At 41.1% G+C, this 15,825-nt stretch overlaps 1 protein-coding gene across 6 annotated transcripts in view; it reads left to right on the forward strand.

Annotated features, from left to right (window-relative positions):
- The first annotated feature begins 1,365 nt into the window (after nt 1–1,365).
- Arsb (arylsulfatase B) overlaps nt 1,366–15,825 on the forward strand; it is a 294,147-nt gene continuing 279,687 nt past the window's right edge. For 3 of the 6 annotated variants that reach the window (XR_012449133.1, XM_074077231.1, XM_074077230.1), the window contains exons 1-2: nt 1,371–1,724; nt 15,303–15,489. Coding sequence is in view for 4 of the 6 variants with exons in the window: in XM_074077231.1 (XP_073933332.1) it covers nt 1,470–1,724; nt 15,303–15,489 (442 nt within the window). In the remaining 2 variants the exon portion in view is untranslated. Of the gene's footprint in view, nt 1,725–15,302; nt 15,490–15,825 lie in introns of all 6 variants that reach the window. The other 3 variants (XR_012449132.1, XM_074077229.1, XM_074077228.1) reach the window with 3 other exon arrangements.

Consider the following 15,825-nt stretch of genomic DNA (forward strand, 5'->3'; position numbering starts at 1 on the left):
AGAGATGAAAAGTAGATATAATCTACTTCAAAGAAAAAAATGCATAAGTGTGTAACAAACCGCTCATGCATTAAAGGATAATTTTCCAAAAAAGGTAAAATCATTACCCTTACACAAATATAGACATGAATGCATGATAAGATTTTATTTAGCTCATTAATAAGGAAATTGGTAAGATGTTAAAACCAGTGCAAAGGAAAATTCTAAGGACACATGAGGAATACATTTACATGTCACTGCAGGTGAAACTGGTTTTCACCTCAATGCTGGTGTTGCAGGGAGGGGATGTCACTCTGCTTACTGCATACAGTTCATCTGCATACATATAAACAAGAATTATTTTTCATGGCTATTATTTATCTACAACTTACAAAGTTGTAAAAATAAGCCAAGTGTGGTGGTGCACGCCTGTGGTCCCAGCTACTGAGGAGGTAGAGGAAGGAGGATCACAGTTTGAGGCCAGCCAGAGGAAAGTTAGTGGATGACCCTCTCTGAAAAAAATTTTTTTAAACGCAAAGGACTGGGGATGTGGTTCGAGTGGTAGAGTGCTTTTCTAGCAAGCAGAAGACCGAGTTCACTCCCTAGTGCTGCAAACCAAAACCAAAATAAAATTTTAAAAAAGTTGTGAAGTAATTCCCATGGAATCAGACTCAGCCTGAAAGGATGCGTTCTTTAGGCAATGCAAAATTGTTTCTCCTACACAGAACAGCTATAATTTATCTCCAGACGTACAGTAAGCAGAAAGTCTGAGTTGGAGACGGGAATACGCTGTTTAGAAATAAATTCAATAGACATGTCAGGCAAATGACAGACTGTACTTCGGTTCACTGCTCCGTGGAGAAGCCAGCTGTGAATGTGCTCAAACCTGGACAAGGTATTCAACTATTCGCCAATCACACCACACAACAAAACAACTCCAGGGCCACCTGGAAGTAAAACTGCACGTTGAAAGGGCACTGTGCGGTCGGACTTGTGGATGTGGCCCACACTTGCTAGTGGGGAGGAAGTGGCTTCATGGTGCACTGGTCACAAAATGAATGTAAAACACCATCGCCCTCCCTGCCCAGGCTGGACTCTGGAGCTTGAAGAGCTAAGACCTTTACAACCACGTGTTTTCTGAAACACAGGCGGTAACGATCACGCCTGGCTGCCAGGGCTGCTGACATTTAAACCGATGAAGGATGTGAAAATGCTTTGCAGACCGTGAGCGCCATTAAGACGCACGCATCACTGCTCGGCTAGATAACGGGCCTGGGTGCCCCGCCGGCAGCCGCGGGCGTGCACGGCGCTGGTTGCCGCTGGCTCCTCCCCGCCGGGCCTGCGAGCCAGCAGCGGTGAAGTCCCCGGCGGGCCGGGCCGGGCCGGGCCAGGCCGGGGCGGGGCGGACCCCAGCCGCCCAGTTCCTCATTCTGTCAGCCGTGCGGGGCGAGCGGGCGGCGCCATAGGCCCCGGAGCGCGGGCAGCTGAGGATGGGCCGGCTCCTGCCGCTGCTCCTGCTGCTGCTGTGGCCGGCCTGGGCCGCCGCCGCCGCCGCCCGCTCGCCGCCCCACCTGGTCTTCGTGCTGGCCGATGACCTGGGCTGGAACGACGTGAGCTTCCACGGCTCGAGCCTCCGCACGCCGCACCTGGACGCGCTGGCGGCCGGCGGGGTGCAGCTGGACAACTACTACACGCAGCCGCTGTGCACGCCGTCGCGGAGCCAGCTGCTCACCGGCCGCTACCAGGTACGCGGGGCCCGGCCGGGCCAGCAGTCCTCAGCCCGCAGCCCGCTGCGGCCTCTGCGCATGCCCGGCGCGCCCCCTTCCTCCCCCCCCCCACCCCCGCCCACCCCGGGCGCCCGCATCTCCGCGGCCCGGGCAGCGCTTCTGACTTTCGCTTTCTACAGCCGGGCGAAGGGGGTTCTGGGAATGCGCTCGCCAGGCCCGCCGAAGGTCCCAGCGGCCGTAGGGGAGGACTGTCCACCAAAGTGGAGGCAAATCTTCCACGCTGTCCGCACCCCTGCAATGACACGTGCCCAGATTGATTTTTCTTAGGCTGCTGATACTCCTTTGGGGTTTAACCCTGAATTGAGCCCCTCTGAGCATCTTCATCAACTCTCTGGAAGCTTCTCGTTAGAAACGTCTGGAGTTTGAATTCAGGGCCTCGAGCCTACTGCTTGAGTCACACCTCCAGCCTAAGTCGCTGTGATTAATAGAAAAAATATACATATAGAGAGTGTGCGCGTGAGATGACTAAGATAGCAAGAACATTTACGTTTACAGTTACTTGCTGAAACGGCCTATGAAGTAGTTACCTTTGACCCTCTTTACAGGTGAGGGCCTGCATACATCGGATGACAGGTGGAGAATCACACAGCTACGAACTAGTAACGCCCAGTCTCGTGCTCCACTAGGCATCTCAGACCTGTAAAACTGGACTTTTCCCTCAATTTGAGTAAGATCGACATGTTTATAAGATGCTGATGTGATCACGACCCTTTTTTACTGTTGGATATTATAGACACACCTCCATGTACGTGTGCACTTTGCACAGGTAACAGGTACAACAGACATATTTGTATGTGCCAGTCACAGGAGATACTTGAACCCTATCTTCCCAAGTTTGTGTTCACATAAACTTTCAGATCAACCCTAGCTTTGTATCCTCCTAAGACCAAGGGAAGGGAGACTTTCACTTATGATGAATATTTCAACAGTGATCTGAAGATAGTGTTTTGCTAAGCAGCTGAGAAACAGCTGTAGCCAAGGTTTGCAATAGAGATGAAGCCTGGTTCCCTTCATAATCACCAGTAGGATTTTCCACCTTTCCTGCCAGGGCTGCTAAGTGTAATCAAGAATCCTACCCTCATGCAAGTCTCCCCCTGGACACTGTTGGAGTAGGGGATGAGAGTGAAGAAGGGAGAAAAAGGAAGGTCTGGTCTGTCCCTGTGTCTGCTCTCGCTAAAGAGAACTGAACTCACATTGCAAAAGAATGGAAGGCTGTTCATTTCTCCACAGCCTTGAATAGGAAAGCAAATACCACTGGATCCTAACCCTAAAGTCTTCCCCTACCAGTGACCAACATTCATTCTTGAGGAAATTCTTGAGTATTTAGGGTACCCTGTGATTAAGAAGCTTCTCTAGGTAACTGACTCAGACAGGCTAGCCTCCCTAAGTACTTTCCTTGACTTTTTTTTTTCACCCATTTTATTCTATTAGACTTTATGAGGCTCACTTAGAAATTACCTTGGTTTAGCATGTGGTTTTTTTGTTTTTGTTTTGTTTTTTTTTTAACAGTACTGAGGATTGAACCCAGGGTCTTGCAAACAGCAAGCATCCTGTAGTAAAGGAGTAAATATTTGTGGGAGTGCTAACCAGCCTCATTGCCTTCAGATACTATACATATTGGTACTATTCTGGACATTTTACAAATGTTAACTACTCCTCACAATGATCCTGTGAGGCCAATACTACGTCAGGTATCCTATTTATTAGAAGGAAACTGAGGCTAGAAGAAGCTAAGAAACTTTCTCAAAGTCACAGGGCTAGGAAATGATGGACCAGGATGTAAATCGGGCATTGTGCTCCAGAGTTGGTGCTTATAACCTATAAACAATGTCACCTACTTAGAATTATTGAAAATATCATCACAAAAGCTATTTCATGCTTACTAAATAATCTGCTTAGTTTTGGAAAATTAAGTCATTCCTAACCATCACAGTTTTTGAAAGTTAACATGACATGTGTTTAAGCTAGAAACTGCCTGTCTTACATGTACACTGGGAATAGATTTTACTTCCAAAAGAGTTGTTTGTGTACATAATCAGGTACAATACAATGAGGAGATTAGCTATTTCAAAATTAGGCACTTGAAAAAACAACTTAAGAGTTCTGTGAACTTGACAATCATATTTTAAGTTAATGTTTAGAGAACCCCTTCCCGTAATAATATCTTTAGACTAGAAAAGTGATAAACAAGCCTAAACTGACTGGACTTTGTACTTTAATGAAATCCTGAGTTTTAGTTTTCTGGCTTGCAAAAGTATTGAGTAAAGAAGACTGGTTGAGAATTATGAGAGATGTCAGTCTTGGCTGTGTCAGACTCTGTTCTCACTGGACAAAAACAGATGTAGGAACTGGGCTCCTATAATATATAGTATATATAATAAATAATAACATGCATAGTATAATAATAATATATAATAGCATAGAAGTAGGACACAACTGTAATGGCCTTTCTAGCTCTAGATTTTTTTGGCTCCACAGCTTCTGTGTCCTGCACCTTCTGTGACTTGTTACCCACTAACTCCATCTGTTGGTAGAAGGGAGGATTAATCTTGCCTAACACTTTTACAAGTTGTAATTGTTCTGTTGCTAGTTCATTTAAACAGGAACATGAATTCAGCTTTTTATATTAAGACATTTAATTGTTAATAACTCTCACAAATGAATCTTTTTAACCTTCTTATTGGTGGAAGATGCATGGAGACTGAGTGAGGTGGTTGGGGTGGTGGGAGACTGCTGAGCAGGCAGGGTAAATATGAATCCGGGAAGTAGGAAAGCAGGTCTTTCTGTAGCCAGGCTGGTGTTCTTTCCATAGCCCTATAACTTATTCATTACTTTAAAACATTTAAAAATCTATATTTTATTTATTTGAAATAGAAAATACGTTCACGCACACACATTCTTTTCCTTAGGCTTCAAGTTCCTATCTCTGCAGGCAAACAATGCTCTCCTAGCTTTTGGAAAGATAAAAGATAAATATAATTTATGCTTACACAGCAAAAAAATATATATAAATTTTGAGTTATTCTCTCTTCTCTTTATATAAGGATGGCGATACCTCTTACTATTGTATTGCACAATGTTTGTTTTTAGTTAACATTTGAAATCATCCAATATTGTTAAGTAAAGATCTTCCTCATTAATTTTTATGGCTGTATAATATTTTTAAGTGAATATATTATGATATTTTAACCAATTGCATAATGATGGATATATAGATTATTTTTAGTCTTTTGATATATCAAAGGTAAGGTCAATATCTTATACATATGCCATTTTGTACATGTTTGAACATATTTGTAAGACAAGTTCCAAGAAAAGAAATTTTCTAGGTTTAAGAATAGCTGGTGGGGCTGACAGAGTGGCTTAAGTGGTAGAGCACCTGCTAGCAATTGTGAGGCCCTGAATTCAAACCCCAGTATCGCAAAACAACAAAAAAGAGTAGATGGTGTTTGTAATTTTGATATTGTAAAATTGAATTTCAAGAGGTCGTACCAAAGTACATTCCAACCAGAAATACATGATATTTACCATGTCCCTACCTTCCTTTTTAAAGTTGTAACTCACATGCTATAAAACTTACCATTTCAAAGTGTACAATTCAGTGGTTTTTCATATATTCACAAGATTATACAGCCAATATTTTTTATTTCTGCATAACCATTCCCATTCCCCCGTTCCAACGGTCCTGGAAATCACTAATCTATTTTTAGTCTCCCAATATTTGCCTGTTTTGAACATAAATGGGATCATATAATGGGTATCTTTCCATATATGTTACAGCATGTCTTGTTCCCTTTCGTGGCTCAGTAGTAGTCTACAGTAGGTCTACACCACATTTTTGTTATCCATCCTTTGATGGACATGGGTTTCACCCACTTTCGGCCATTATGACAATGCTGCTGTGAACATCCATGTACAAGTTTGTGTAGGAACATGCTAGTCCAGTCTTCTTGGGTTAATACCTAGGAATGGAATGTTAGAGGATACAGCAACTATAATGTTTAACCTTTGAGGAGCTGCCAAACTGTTCCCTTCAGCAGCTGTACCATTTTATATTCCAATTTGCAATGGGGGTTTAGTTTCTCTGTGTCCTTGTTAACTTTTGTTATTATTTGTCTTTTTGATTACAGTCTTGTAGCCATCCTCTGAATATGAAGTGATATCTCATTTTAGTTTTGATTTGCATCTCTTGGTGACTAATGATGTTGAGCATCGTTTTATGTCTTACTAGACATTTAAAAAATCTTCTTTGAAGAAATATCTACTCAGATCCTTTACATATTTTTTAGCAGTACTGGGGATTGAATTCTGGGCCTTGCATTTCCTAGGCAAGTGCTTTACCATTTGAGCCACCACCTCAGCCCTTTTTGTTTTACTTATTTTTCAGATAGGGTCTCATGCTTTTTGTCGAGGACTGATCTCAGACCACAATTGTCCTACCTCTTACATAGCTGAGGTTAGAGGTGTGCACCACCATGTCTGACCTTTTGCCTATTTTCAAATTTGATTTTTTTTATTATTGTAAGACTTCTTTATATATTTTGAATATTAAACCTCAATCATATATATTATTTGCAAGTATTTTCTACCATTCTGTGGGTTACTTTTTACTTTCTTGATCATGCCTTTGATAAACAACAAAAGTTTTAAATTTTGATGTAGTATAATTAATTTTTTGGTTGCTTGTGCTTTTGGTGTCATATCTAAGAAACCACTGTCTAATCCAAGATTACAAAGATTAGCTTCTGTGTTTTCTTCTAGGTGTTTTATAATTTTAGCTCTATGTTAAGCTAATTTTTGTATATAATTTAAGGTATGTGAATGCATTTAGATGTCTAGTTGTTTCAGCACCATTTGTTGAAAGGACTATTCTTTCCTCATGGAATATTTTTTCCATCCTTATCAACAGTCCATTGATGACAGATGTGTGGGTTTAATTCTGGACTCACAATTCATATTTGTCTATCATTATACCAGTACCACACTGTCTTGGTTACTGAAGCTTTTGCTAAGTTTCAGAATCAGAAAATGTGTCTTCCAATTGTGTTCTTCTTTTAAAGATTGTTTTAGTTATTCTGTACTCCTGGCATTTCTATATGAATTTTAGGATCAACTTATCTATGTCTATAAAAATGGCAAGTGGAATTTTCATAGGATTGTACTAGTGTGAAGATCCACTTGAAAGTATTGCATCCTTAACAATATAAATCTTTCTAATCCTTGAACATGACATGTCTCTCTGTTTATTTAGGTCTTCTTTAATTATTTCAAAAATATTTTGTAGTTTTCTGCAAATTCAGTACTTTAATGGTTAAGTTTATAACTGTTTTACTATTTTTTATTGTATTGCAAATGGAATTGTTTCATAATTCTATTTTCAATTATTCATTGCTATTGTATGGAAATGTAGCTATATATAGGCATTGAAACCTTGCTGAACTTGCTAGGTATAGTGTGTGTGTGTGTGTTTATGTGTAATCTTTAAGAATTTCTGTATTAGCAGATCATGCCGTCTGCAAATAGAAATAATCTTCTTTCTTGTTTTCAAGCCAAGTTGTCTTTTATTTCGTTTTCTTGCCTAACTGCCCTGGCTCAAACATTTAGTATAATATTGAACAGAGGTGGCAAAAGTGGACATTCTTGTCTTGTTCAAACTTTCAGTCTATCATCATTAAGCATGACATATTCCTTCTCTCATTCAATAAATATTAATGGAGAAACTATTTGTACCAGGCATCGTGCTGTTCTTGAGGATCTTGTGGTACTTACAGTCTGGTGGTAAAGGGAAGAAGTAACTGGTGACTGAGAGGAGAGTGAAATAAATACATACAAACAAATGTGTAAGTAAAGTGAATTTAAATGGCATGGCAATAAATGTGGGGGATAAAGTAGGTAAAGGGATAGTGACTCCAAAAAGGTGGTATTGGCAGAGACCTGAGTGAAGAGGAATAAACTATGCCAAGTTCCTGGAAGGAGGCGTTAACAATGGGTAGAGCATCAGAAGCAGAGGCCCTGAGGCTGAGATGGATTCAACCTAAGACTGGGGAGAAGGCAGATGTGTCAGGAGCTGCTCCAAACACATGCCAGGACATGCCAGTAGCCTGCCAAGAGCTCAAAGGGAAACGGCGCTGTGGACCTTGTATTGCCTGTTCATGATAAAGTGTGAAACCTTGGGCTCTGGTGGTTCCTACTTTCGTAGCAATACTGCATTGAAGGCTATTGTGTACTAAAGTCTGTGTCTAATCAATACAGCCATGTTTTCAATGAGTATACTTTAAGGAACTACCAGCAAGTGCCATATGGCATTCTTATTGTTAAAATTGTGTATAGGAAATACATACAAGTGTTACAAATATAATGATCTTTTTGTCCTTTCTCCCAGCCCTTGTTCCTGTAGGTAACACCTGTTTGCTAGTTTATTGGTACCCTTGGGAGGCATCTTAGGCATTTATATGCATATTTCCATATTTCCCTATGGAGATATAATTTATATTCATTTTTTCCCTCATTCAAAAAATCCCAAGATTAAAAGTATTCATTTAAAAATCCTCCAGTTTTTCTAATAAAATTTGTATATTGCTTAGTTTAAATAGGGACCTGAAAATACTAACTTTTCTTATTCTAGCAAATTGACTTTGTTCACTATAAAACACTCATTATATGCCTGCATTCCCATACACATTTTAATGGTGGTGGCTTGTTCTGAGGTCTGGCTTCTCCATTAGCTAGCTTTGCTTCTCTGTGGGTCTAGAGAATTGTTCAGCATTGAAAATAAGTGTGTGCCTCAGGAGCATTTCCTGAAAGAACTCAGTATCTTAATTAGACTTCTATTGGTTAAGCCAGGCATGGTGGCACACATCTACTACCCCACGCTCAGGAGGCTGAGGCAGGCGATTGGGAGTTCTAGGCCTCCCTGGTCTACATAGGGAGACCCTGTCTCAAAAACCCAAGGGCTGGGAATATAGATTAGTGGTGAAGTACTTGCCTAGCATGGACAAGACCCTGTGTTTGATCCCCAGCACTACAAAACAAAACAGCAAACCCCTGCTAGAATTGCTATGTCATTTCTAGTCCCCTTACTTCCTTTTTAGGGAATTAAGAAGATTAAGGGGTAACAAAAGTAGTCGGCCTTAGTGGAAACAATATCTTCTGGGAAAAAAGTAAGTCTGGTTCTCAACTTGTTCTTCCCTTGGGGACAGAAAAGGCCACACCACCAGAATTCTATAAACCTTGGCAGAAAATAGACACAAGATAATACCAAGGTTTCATTCTTACAGGAACCCAGCCACATTTTTCTTAATCATGTTAATAAATGGACAAGGCACTGTCAGGGCTTTTCACTCATCCTGAAGCAGCACCTGGAAGGGAACATTTGGGAAGAGGCTGGGCAGGAGCGTAAGCTTCAAGTTTGCCTTAAGAATGGCAGCAGACAACACCCACGCCTGCACAGAGGAGGACATGGGAGAGGATGGAGAGCTGTCTGTGGATGACCTCGCTAGCTGCTGCTGCTTCTTGTTGACCTCAGGGTCCTGCCTACCCCCCCACCAGCTTGTATCCTGGATTCTTGTCATTGGCCATCTTTCCTAGACTCTACAGATAGAAGTAGAGCAAAGAGGAGTGAGGAGCTGGAGGAAATGGGTGAAGGACTTGTTGTTGATTGATTTATGAGGTGTGTTACTTCAAGAATTACTTAGAGCACAAGCTCTTGCTCTCTAGTCATTATCTTTTTTTTTATGTCCTTAATCATATCACCTTACTAAAATTTCTTTGTCTCAAGCTTCATATTTTCCTTCCTTTTCATTATAAATTCCTATGGGGTTTATAATTTAAACAGGAAGTCACTGAATCCCTTTCTGCACATTTCTTCTTTTAACAAATAGCATCCCTTTGTGGATTTAGTCAGATTTATACTCTTTACTAATCAGCACCAAAATAAATAGACCCTTAAAACTGCCAGTGACACGGGCCAGTTCTGCAGCCTCAATTCCAAAGACCAGGCCAGATGGCCAAGCCAGGCACCTAACACATAATGTGTGTTCTGTAGCTCTTGGCTTCCCAGCAGCATGGGCAGCTGACTGCTTGTTAGAGGACTTCAGCAGGGAAGGGGCAGATTCCTCGCTCTCCATTTGTTCTGTGGGGTATCTCCAGGGATAAATTCTGAGGTGGTACAAGTGGTACTTGACAGTGGTTAAAACCTAAGCATGCTTGCCAAGGCACAGGCTGGAAATTTTGAACTCCTGGCTGGCTACCAGCATGTCCTGTGATTGTGTTCTGGTCATGAAGCTTCCCTTGGGCTCTCTGTTGTGTGAGACAGAGGGGTAGGACTCCCTTTTTTTTTTTTTTTAATTTTCAAGAACTGTAGCAGTAGGTGTTGCACAAGTATATGGTTGCAATGTGTGTGGGTTCATTTCATACAGATCAGATGGACTGGACAGCACCTTCCTTCCTTCCTTCTGAGAAGCTCAACTGGATGCTTTCTCACCACTGTCGAGGTTGGGAAATTGCATCTATTGCCATATCTGTGGCAACGGTTCAGATTGTACTGGAGCTTCGTACAAGGGTGGCTAAAATACTGTGCCCTGATCTCTGAAATAAGTATTTAATAAATAGACTACCTGGACCTCAGAAAAAGAGATTGGAAGAGGTTCTGATGTGGGGGCCACTGTCCTCCTCTCCCCCAGCAGGACATTGACCTTTCTCTTTGATGCTCAGGAGACTATACTGCAAGGCTCTCCTAGGTCTACAGAGGGCAGAATAACTGATGGGAGCAAATAAATTGTTAAGTGAAATTAAAATGTAAACAAGGATTTCTCATCACTTATGTCATGGAAAGAGCCCAGAAACAAGTCAGGTCCTCCCCTGGGTTTACGGACTCTTCACCTTCATGGAACACTCCTTGATGATCAAGTAAAATGTTAGGAGGTAGATAGTAAGTAACCTCTGTGGACTTTCATTTGTTTTGTATAGGAGTGTCTCCATTTACACATGGTCTCTAGACATTGAAGATGAGTGTTAGGATGAAATTATTTTAGATTTTATTGCATTGACAAGGGAACTCTTCTCTTATCCTTTTTATTCTATGGGTGCCTTGTTACCATCCTGCCCCATGGAACATGGTGTGACTCCATAGTTCTGTGCTAAGCTGAAGTGCTGGATTGGAACCAGCTTGGCATTTGCCTGTTTACTGCTTCTCAACACATTGCAGCTTCCTGACTTCAAATAGTTTGAACAGACCAAAAACATGTTTTTGGCTGTCATCCAGAGTTTGGCTTCTGCTTCCCAATAATGCCATAAAAATGCTCTGTCAAATAAATTCTCAGGAACTGAAAAGAACAAATTCCCTGCTCCATATGATTGTAGATAATGGAGGCAGGCTTCAGGTGACCACATGGCTTGGTGCCATGGCTCAGGAAAACTAAATTGCAGAGCATCTCTTGGCAGTGACTTCTAGAGATCATAGTTAATTCTCTGCATGTGATGGATGGACTTTCCATTTAAGGAAATTTGCACATAGCCTTTATCTCCACTGGGGCTTTTGGAGTCCACAAAATAGTGTCTTTACATCTCCTGCCCAGTTGCCAATTAGTGTAGATTGTGAAGTTTTTGAGCCTAGGATCAATTTTCTGTTGAGTTAAACTTATAGTAATGAAAATGGAAAGAATCCTTCTTTTAGTGTGTGTGTGTATATGTGTTTTGAAAGCAGTATTTCTTTTTCCTTGAATATTATAACATCCTTATTCAAAGACCCTGCTAGAAAGTGATAGCATATTCAAATTAGGGTAATTTAGGGAGAGTTTACTTACAAAAAGGACTATTTTAAAAGGTGCAAATGTGTGGGGGAATGAAAAGGGTTGGTGTAGTAACCCAGCAGAGCTGTTACCACTCCTAGAACAGAATGGAAAAAAGGAAGGGGTGGTTATCAGAACCCAAAAGAAAGAGGCACATGGAGAAGGCTACCTTCAGAATGACCTGCAGTGAGACATAGGTGGCCAAGCTGGAGCAACCCAGCAGCCTAAGGCATTCACTCTCAGGTTCTTCTCTCCCAGCAGGGCCCGCATTGACTGAACTCAGTCAGAAGCCCGGAGGCAAAAGGGTCACACACAGGTTTGGCCCTCAGAGGTCAGTCTCCCAGGGTGGAGGGCAGGACTGACAGAGTGAACTGGAGGACAGTGGAAGGAATCTGTCACAACCAGTGCAGGTGCCCAGTTATTGCTAAGACAGGTATAAAATTCTCAATGGAAAACTAACTTTTATTTTTAAACATCTTTACTGAGATACAATAAACTGCACAGACTTAAAGTATACACTGTGATAAGCTTAGACTTACATATTTACCCATGGAACCATCACCACAATCAAGATAGTGAATTTATTCATAACCCTCAAAATAAGCCCACTTTAACATATAAGATATTCATGTGGTTCTTTTAGGAAAGTATGGAAAGGCATCATGATACCAAGCCATAGTAGGTACTTTTCCAAAAATGTTGGCTCTGGAAGCATACACAAAAATAAAATCTAAGACCGTGGCAAAGCTGTGATGGGCTGGGGCTGTAGCTCAGTGGTACAGTATTTGCCCTGGGGCCCACCCCCAGCACTGCAGGAGGGAAAAAGCTTGTGAGAAAACTTTGATGCTAGCTTGTGATAAATAAGAAAAAATTGTGAATTTGAAAGTTCTTTTTTTGGGTGGGGTTTTTATATATTGTTGCCAAATATTTAAAACAAAACAAAAGTCTGTGACTCTGTCTGGTCTGAGGATTTAGTATCTGAGTCTGCGAGATGCATGATAAGTAAGTGTTTAGACAATTCCAGCAGAACTGAAGATTCCAGTGGGCTTCGTTTGATGTTCACAGGCACGATGACCATTAGGCCCAGCCTATATGCAGGGTCATTGTAAAGCCACCATCCTTATAGTGCTGGGAGGGGCGATGTGTTCTAGATAACATAGCTTACATCTGTTACCATGGCCATGGTGGAGTGATTAGTATGTACCTGATATTTTATGTTACTCCTTAATCCTTTCCACCACCCCAGGAGATAGATCATATCATCTTTCTTCTTTTGCAGATTAATAAGATTAAGTCCTAGAGCCTAATTTACCAAGTCGTTGAAGTTAGTAAGTTACTGAAGCTACTGTCTAAGGTTATCCGAGCTAGCAAGCAATAGAGCCAGGATGGGATTTAAATACCTGAGATTGATACTGTTCTGCTTTAAACTACAAAGTAAGTAAATCTCTGGCAAACGCATTTTTTAAACCACTCATTAGCATCAAATTGCTTGCTACCTACCTTCAGTGGATGGGGGCACCTGAGAGTCATACCTGGGTTGAGAACTGGCACTTCCAACCTTCATTGTTCCCAGAGCCCTGGGTATTCTAGGGGAATCAGGAGCTCCCAGTGCTAGGGGACTGGTGTCTGGTGCAGGCTCACTTTGCTGCTCAGCAGGGGTGCAGTGTCATCTGTTAGCAACAGCTGTCACCAGGCCACACTGGCTTTTCTGCTGGTCTTCAGACTTGCCAGCCAAATTCAGGTCTCAGCGTCTTTGCATTTTTTATTCTTTATGCCTGGATAGCTCTTGCCCAAGATTCTTCAAGCCTCCCTCCCTCCCTCCTTCATTCTGCTGACTGCTCAAGTGCCTCTTCCCTTCTCAAGTGTCACCTTTGTCACTATCTCTCTCTCCTACTTTAGTTTTCCTCATACTAGTGGTCATTATTAGACAAAGCATCCATTCTCAAACTTTTTGGTCTTAGGATCTCTATATTCACTTAAAAATTATTGAGGATACAAAGAGGGGAAACTTATCTGAGTTATTCCATTCTAAATTTAACATAACAGACATTATTTGAAAATTTTCATTCAGTGAAAACCAACAAAAATAAATTCATTATATGTTATTACATATAACTTACAAAAAGTAGCCATACTTTCTAAAACAAAGTAATTGAGAAGAGTGGCATTGTTTTCCATCTTTGTACATCTTTGTTATCTTTTCTGTTCATAGATGATGGCTGTGTGATTACACAGCCTTTGCCATTCAGTCTGTTGCAGTGTATTGTTTTAATAAGTCGATGAAGAAAATATGGCTTCACACAGATTTGTAGTCTCCTTTTTTATGGAAAAGGGAGGGATATTTTAATTGCCTTTCCATGTATAGACAGTCCCCAGTTTATAATGGTTCAACTTATGAGTTTTTAACTTTACAGTGGATCAAAAAAAAAATGTGGGTAGATAACCATTCTGTTTTTCACTTTCAGTATAGTATTCAATAAATCACATTAGCTATCCAACACTTTCAAAGTAGGCTTTATGTAGATTTTGCCCACTATGCTAATGCAAACACATTTAAGTTACGATGTGCAGTAGGTCAGGTGTATTAAATACATTTATATTCATTATATTTTAAATTGATGATGGGTTTATAGGGATGTAATTCCATTGAAAGTCAAGGAACTCCTAGATTTGTGGACATCCAATTTTAATATTATACTAAAACTTAATAAGTGGTTGTTTCTTAAAGGTTAGTTGTATGTGTACACTAGGCATGCTTGTGTTAGCTATTCCCAAACAGTAGTCAGAGGGCTGTTTGGGTTTTTTTTTTAATCTTTTTTTGGTGGTACTGGGGTTTGAACTCAGGGCTCACACTTGCTAGGCAGGCACTCTACCACTTGAGCCACTCAACCAGCCCCTGTTTTATTTATTTATTTATTTTTAAGGAAAAGCTCATCACTGTCTTTTAAGATTGTGGTTTACAGAAAGTAGATTATGAAATATGAACAAAATATGAATTATCATTTTCATTATACTGTTAAAATAACTCCTATAAAAATTCAGCCAGGTGTGTTCACACACACCTTGTAATCCAGCACTCAGGAGGCTGGGGCAGGAGGATCAGCCTGAGCTACATAGTAAGACTGTCTCAACATGAAGGGCTGGGATGTAGCTCAGTGGTAGAGCACTTGTCTAGCATGTGCAAAGCCCTTGATTTGCCCAGCACTGAAAAAAAAAATCACCAAGTCTTCAAAGATTACAGAAGTCCATGGTAATCAAACACCAACTTCTCATGTGCACAGGAATTGCAATACTTTTTCCTTGATAGACCCACATACCTCATATTTATTGCTACTTTTTTTAGGAAGTAAAAACTTGAGTTAAAATGATTTCTGACATCGTGCCTTGATAAATATTTGTTGAAAATGTCTGTTTGTTGGAAGGCTTCTTTTTTGTTGTTTGTTTTGTTTTGTTCTTTTTGAGACAGGGTCTCCCTGTGTAGCTCAGACTGGCCTCACACTTGTGATCCTCCTCCCTCAGCCTCCCAAGTGCTAGGATTACAGATGTGCACCACCCCACCTGTTTGTTGGAATGCTTTTATACATCTTTTCCAGTTCTGTGTATGTTCTTTACCTTGCTGGAGTGAGACAGTCCTTGAGCCAGAACGGAAATAGAGGTAAACCCCCAGATCAACAGATATATCCAGTAAACTAGACGGCCACAATGTTTCTATGTCATTAATCCATAATTTTGTGTTTATCTCTTTAAGATCCATACAGGTTTACAGCATGAAATAATTTGGCCCTGTCAACCCAGTTGTGTTCCTCTGGATGAAAAACTCCTGCCCCAGCTTCTAAAAGAAGCAGGCTATGCTACCCACATGGTTGGAAAATGGCACCTGGGAATGTACCGGAAGGAATGCCTTCCAACACGCCGAGGATTTGATACCTACTTTGGTAATGGAAATGCATGTTTCTTTGACAACCCAGACTAACTGCAGCCTTCTCATAAAACACACCCAGGTGTAATTAGATCAAGTAACTGGAAACTTGAACAGAGAGTGGACCAGTCAGCACCATGGTGGCGCTACCTTCTGATATTACCTCCATCAATGCAGCTCTGTGCTCAGCTCTTGGTGGGCTTGTGCCCACAGCAAGGCAGTTTACCTTTGCCAGAGCACTGAGTACCATTGCAGGGCCCGAAGAGCTTACTACTTCCAGTCAGAGACCATTGTATCCTCTAAATCTTTTTATCTAAAAGGGTACAAGCTGCTTTTTATTTAATTACAGGCA

This window comes from Castor canadensis, chromosome 6, assembly GCF_047511655.1.
Source record: "Castor canadensis chromosome 6, mCasCan1.hap1v2, whole genome shotgun sequence".
NCBI classification, from domain to species: Eukaryota; Metazoa; Chordata; class Mammalia; order Rodentia; family Castoridae; genus Castor; species Castor canadensis.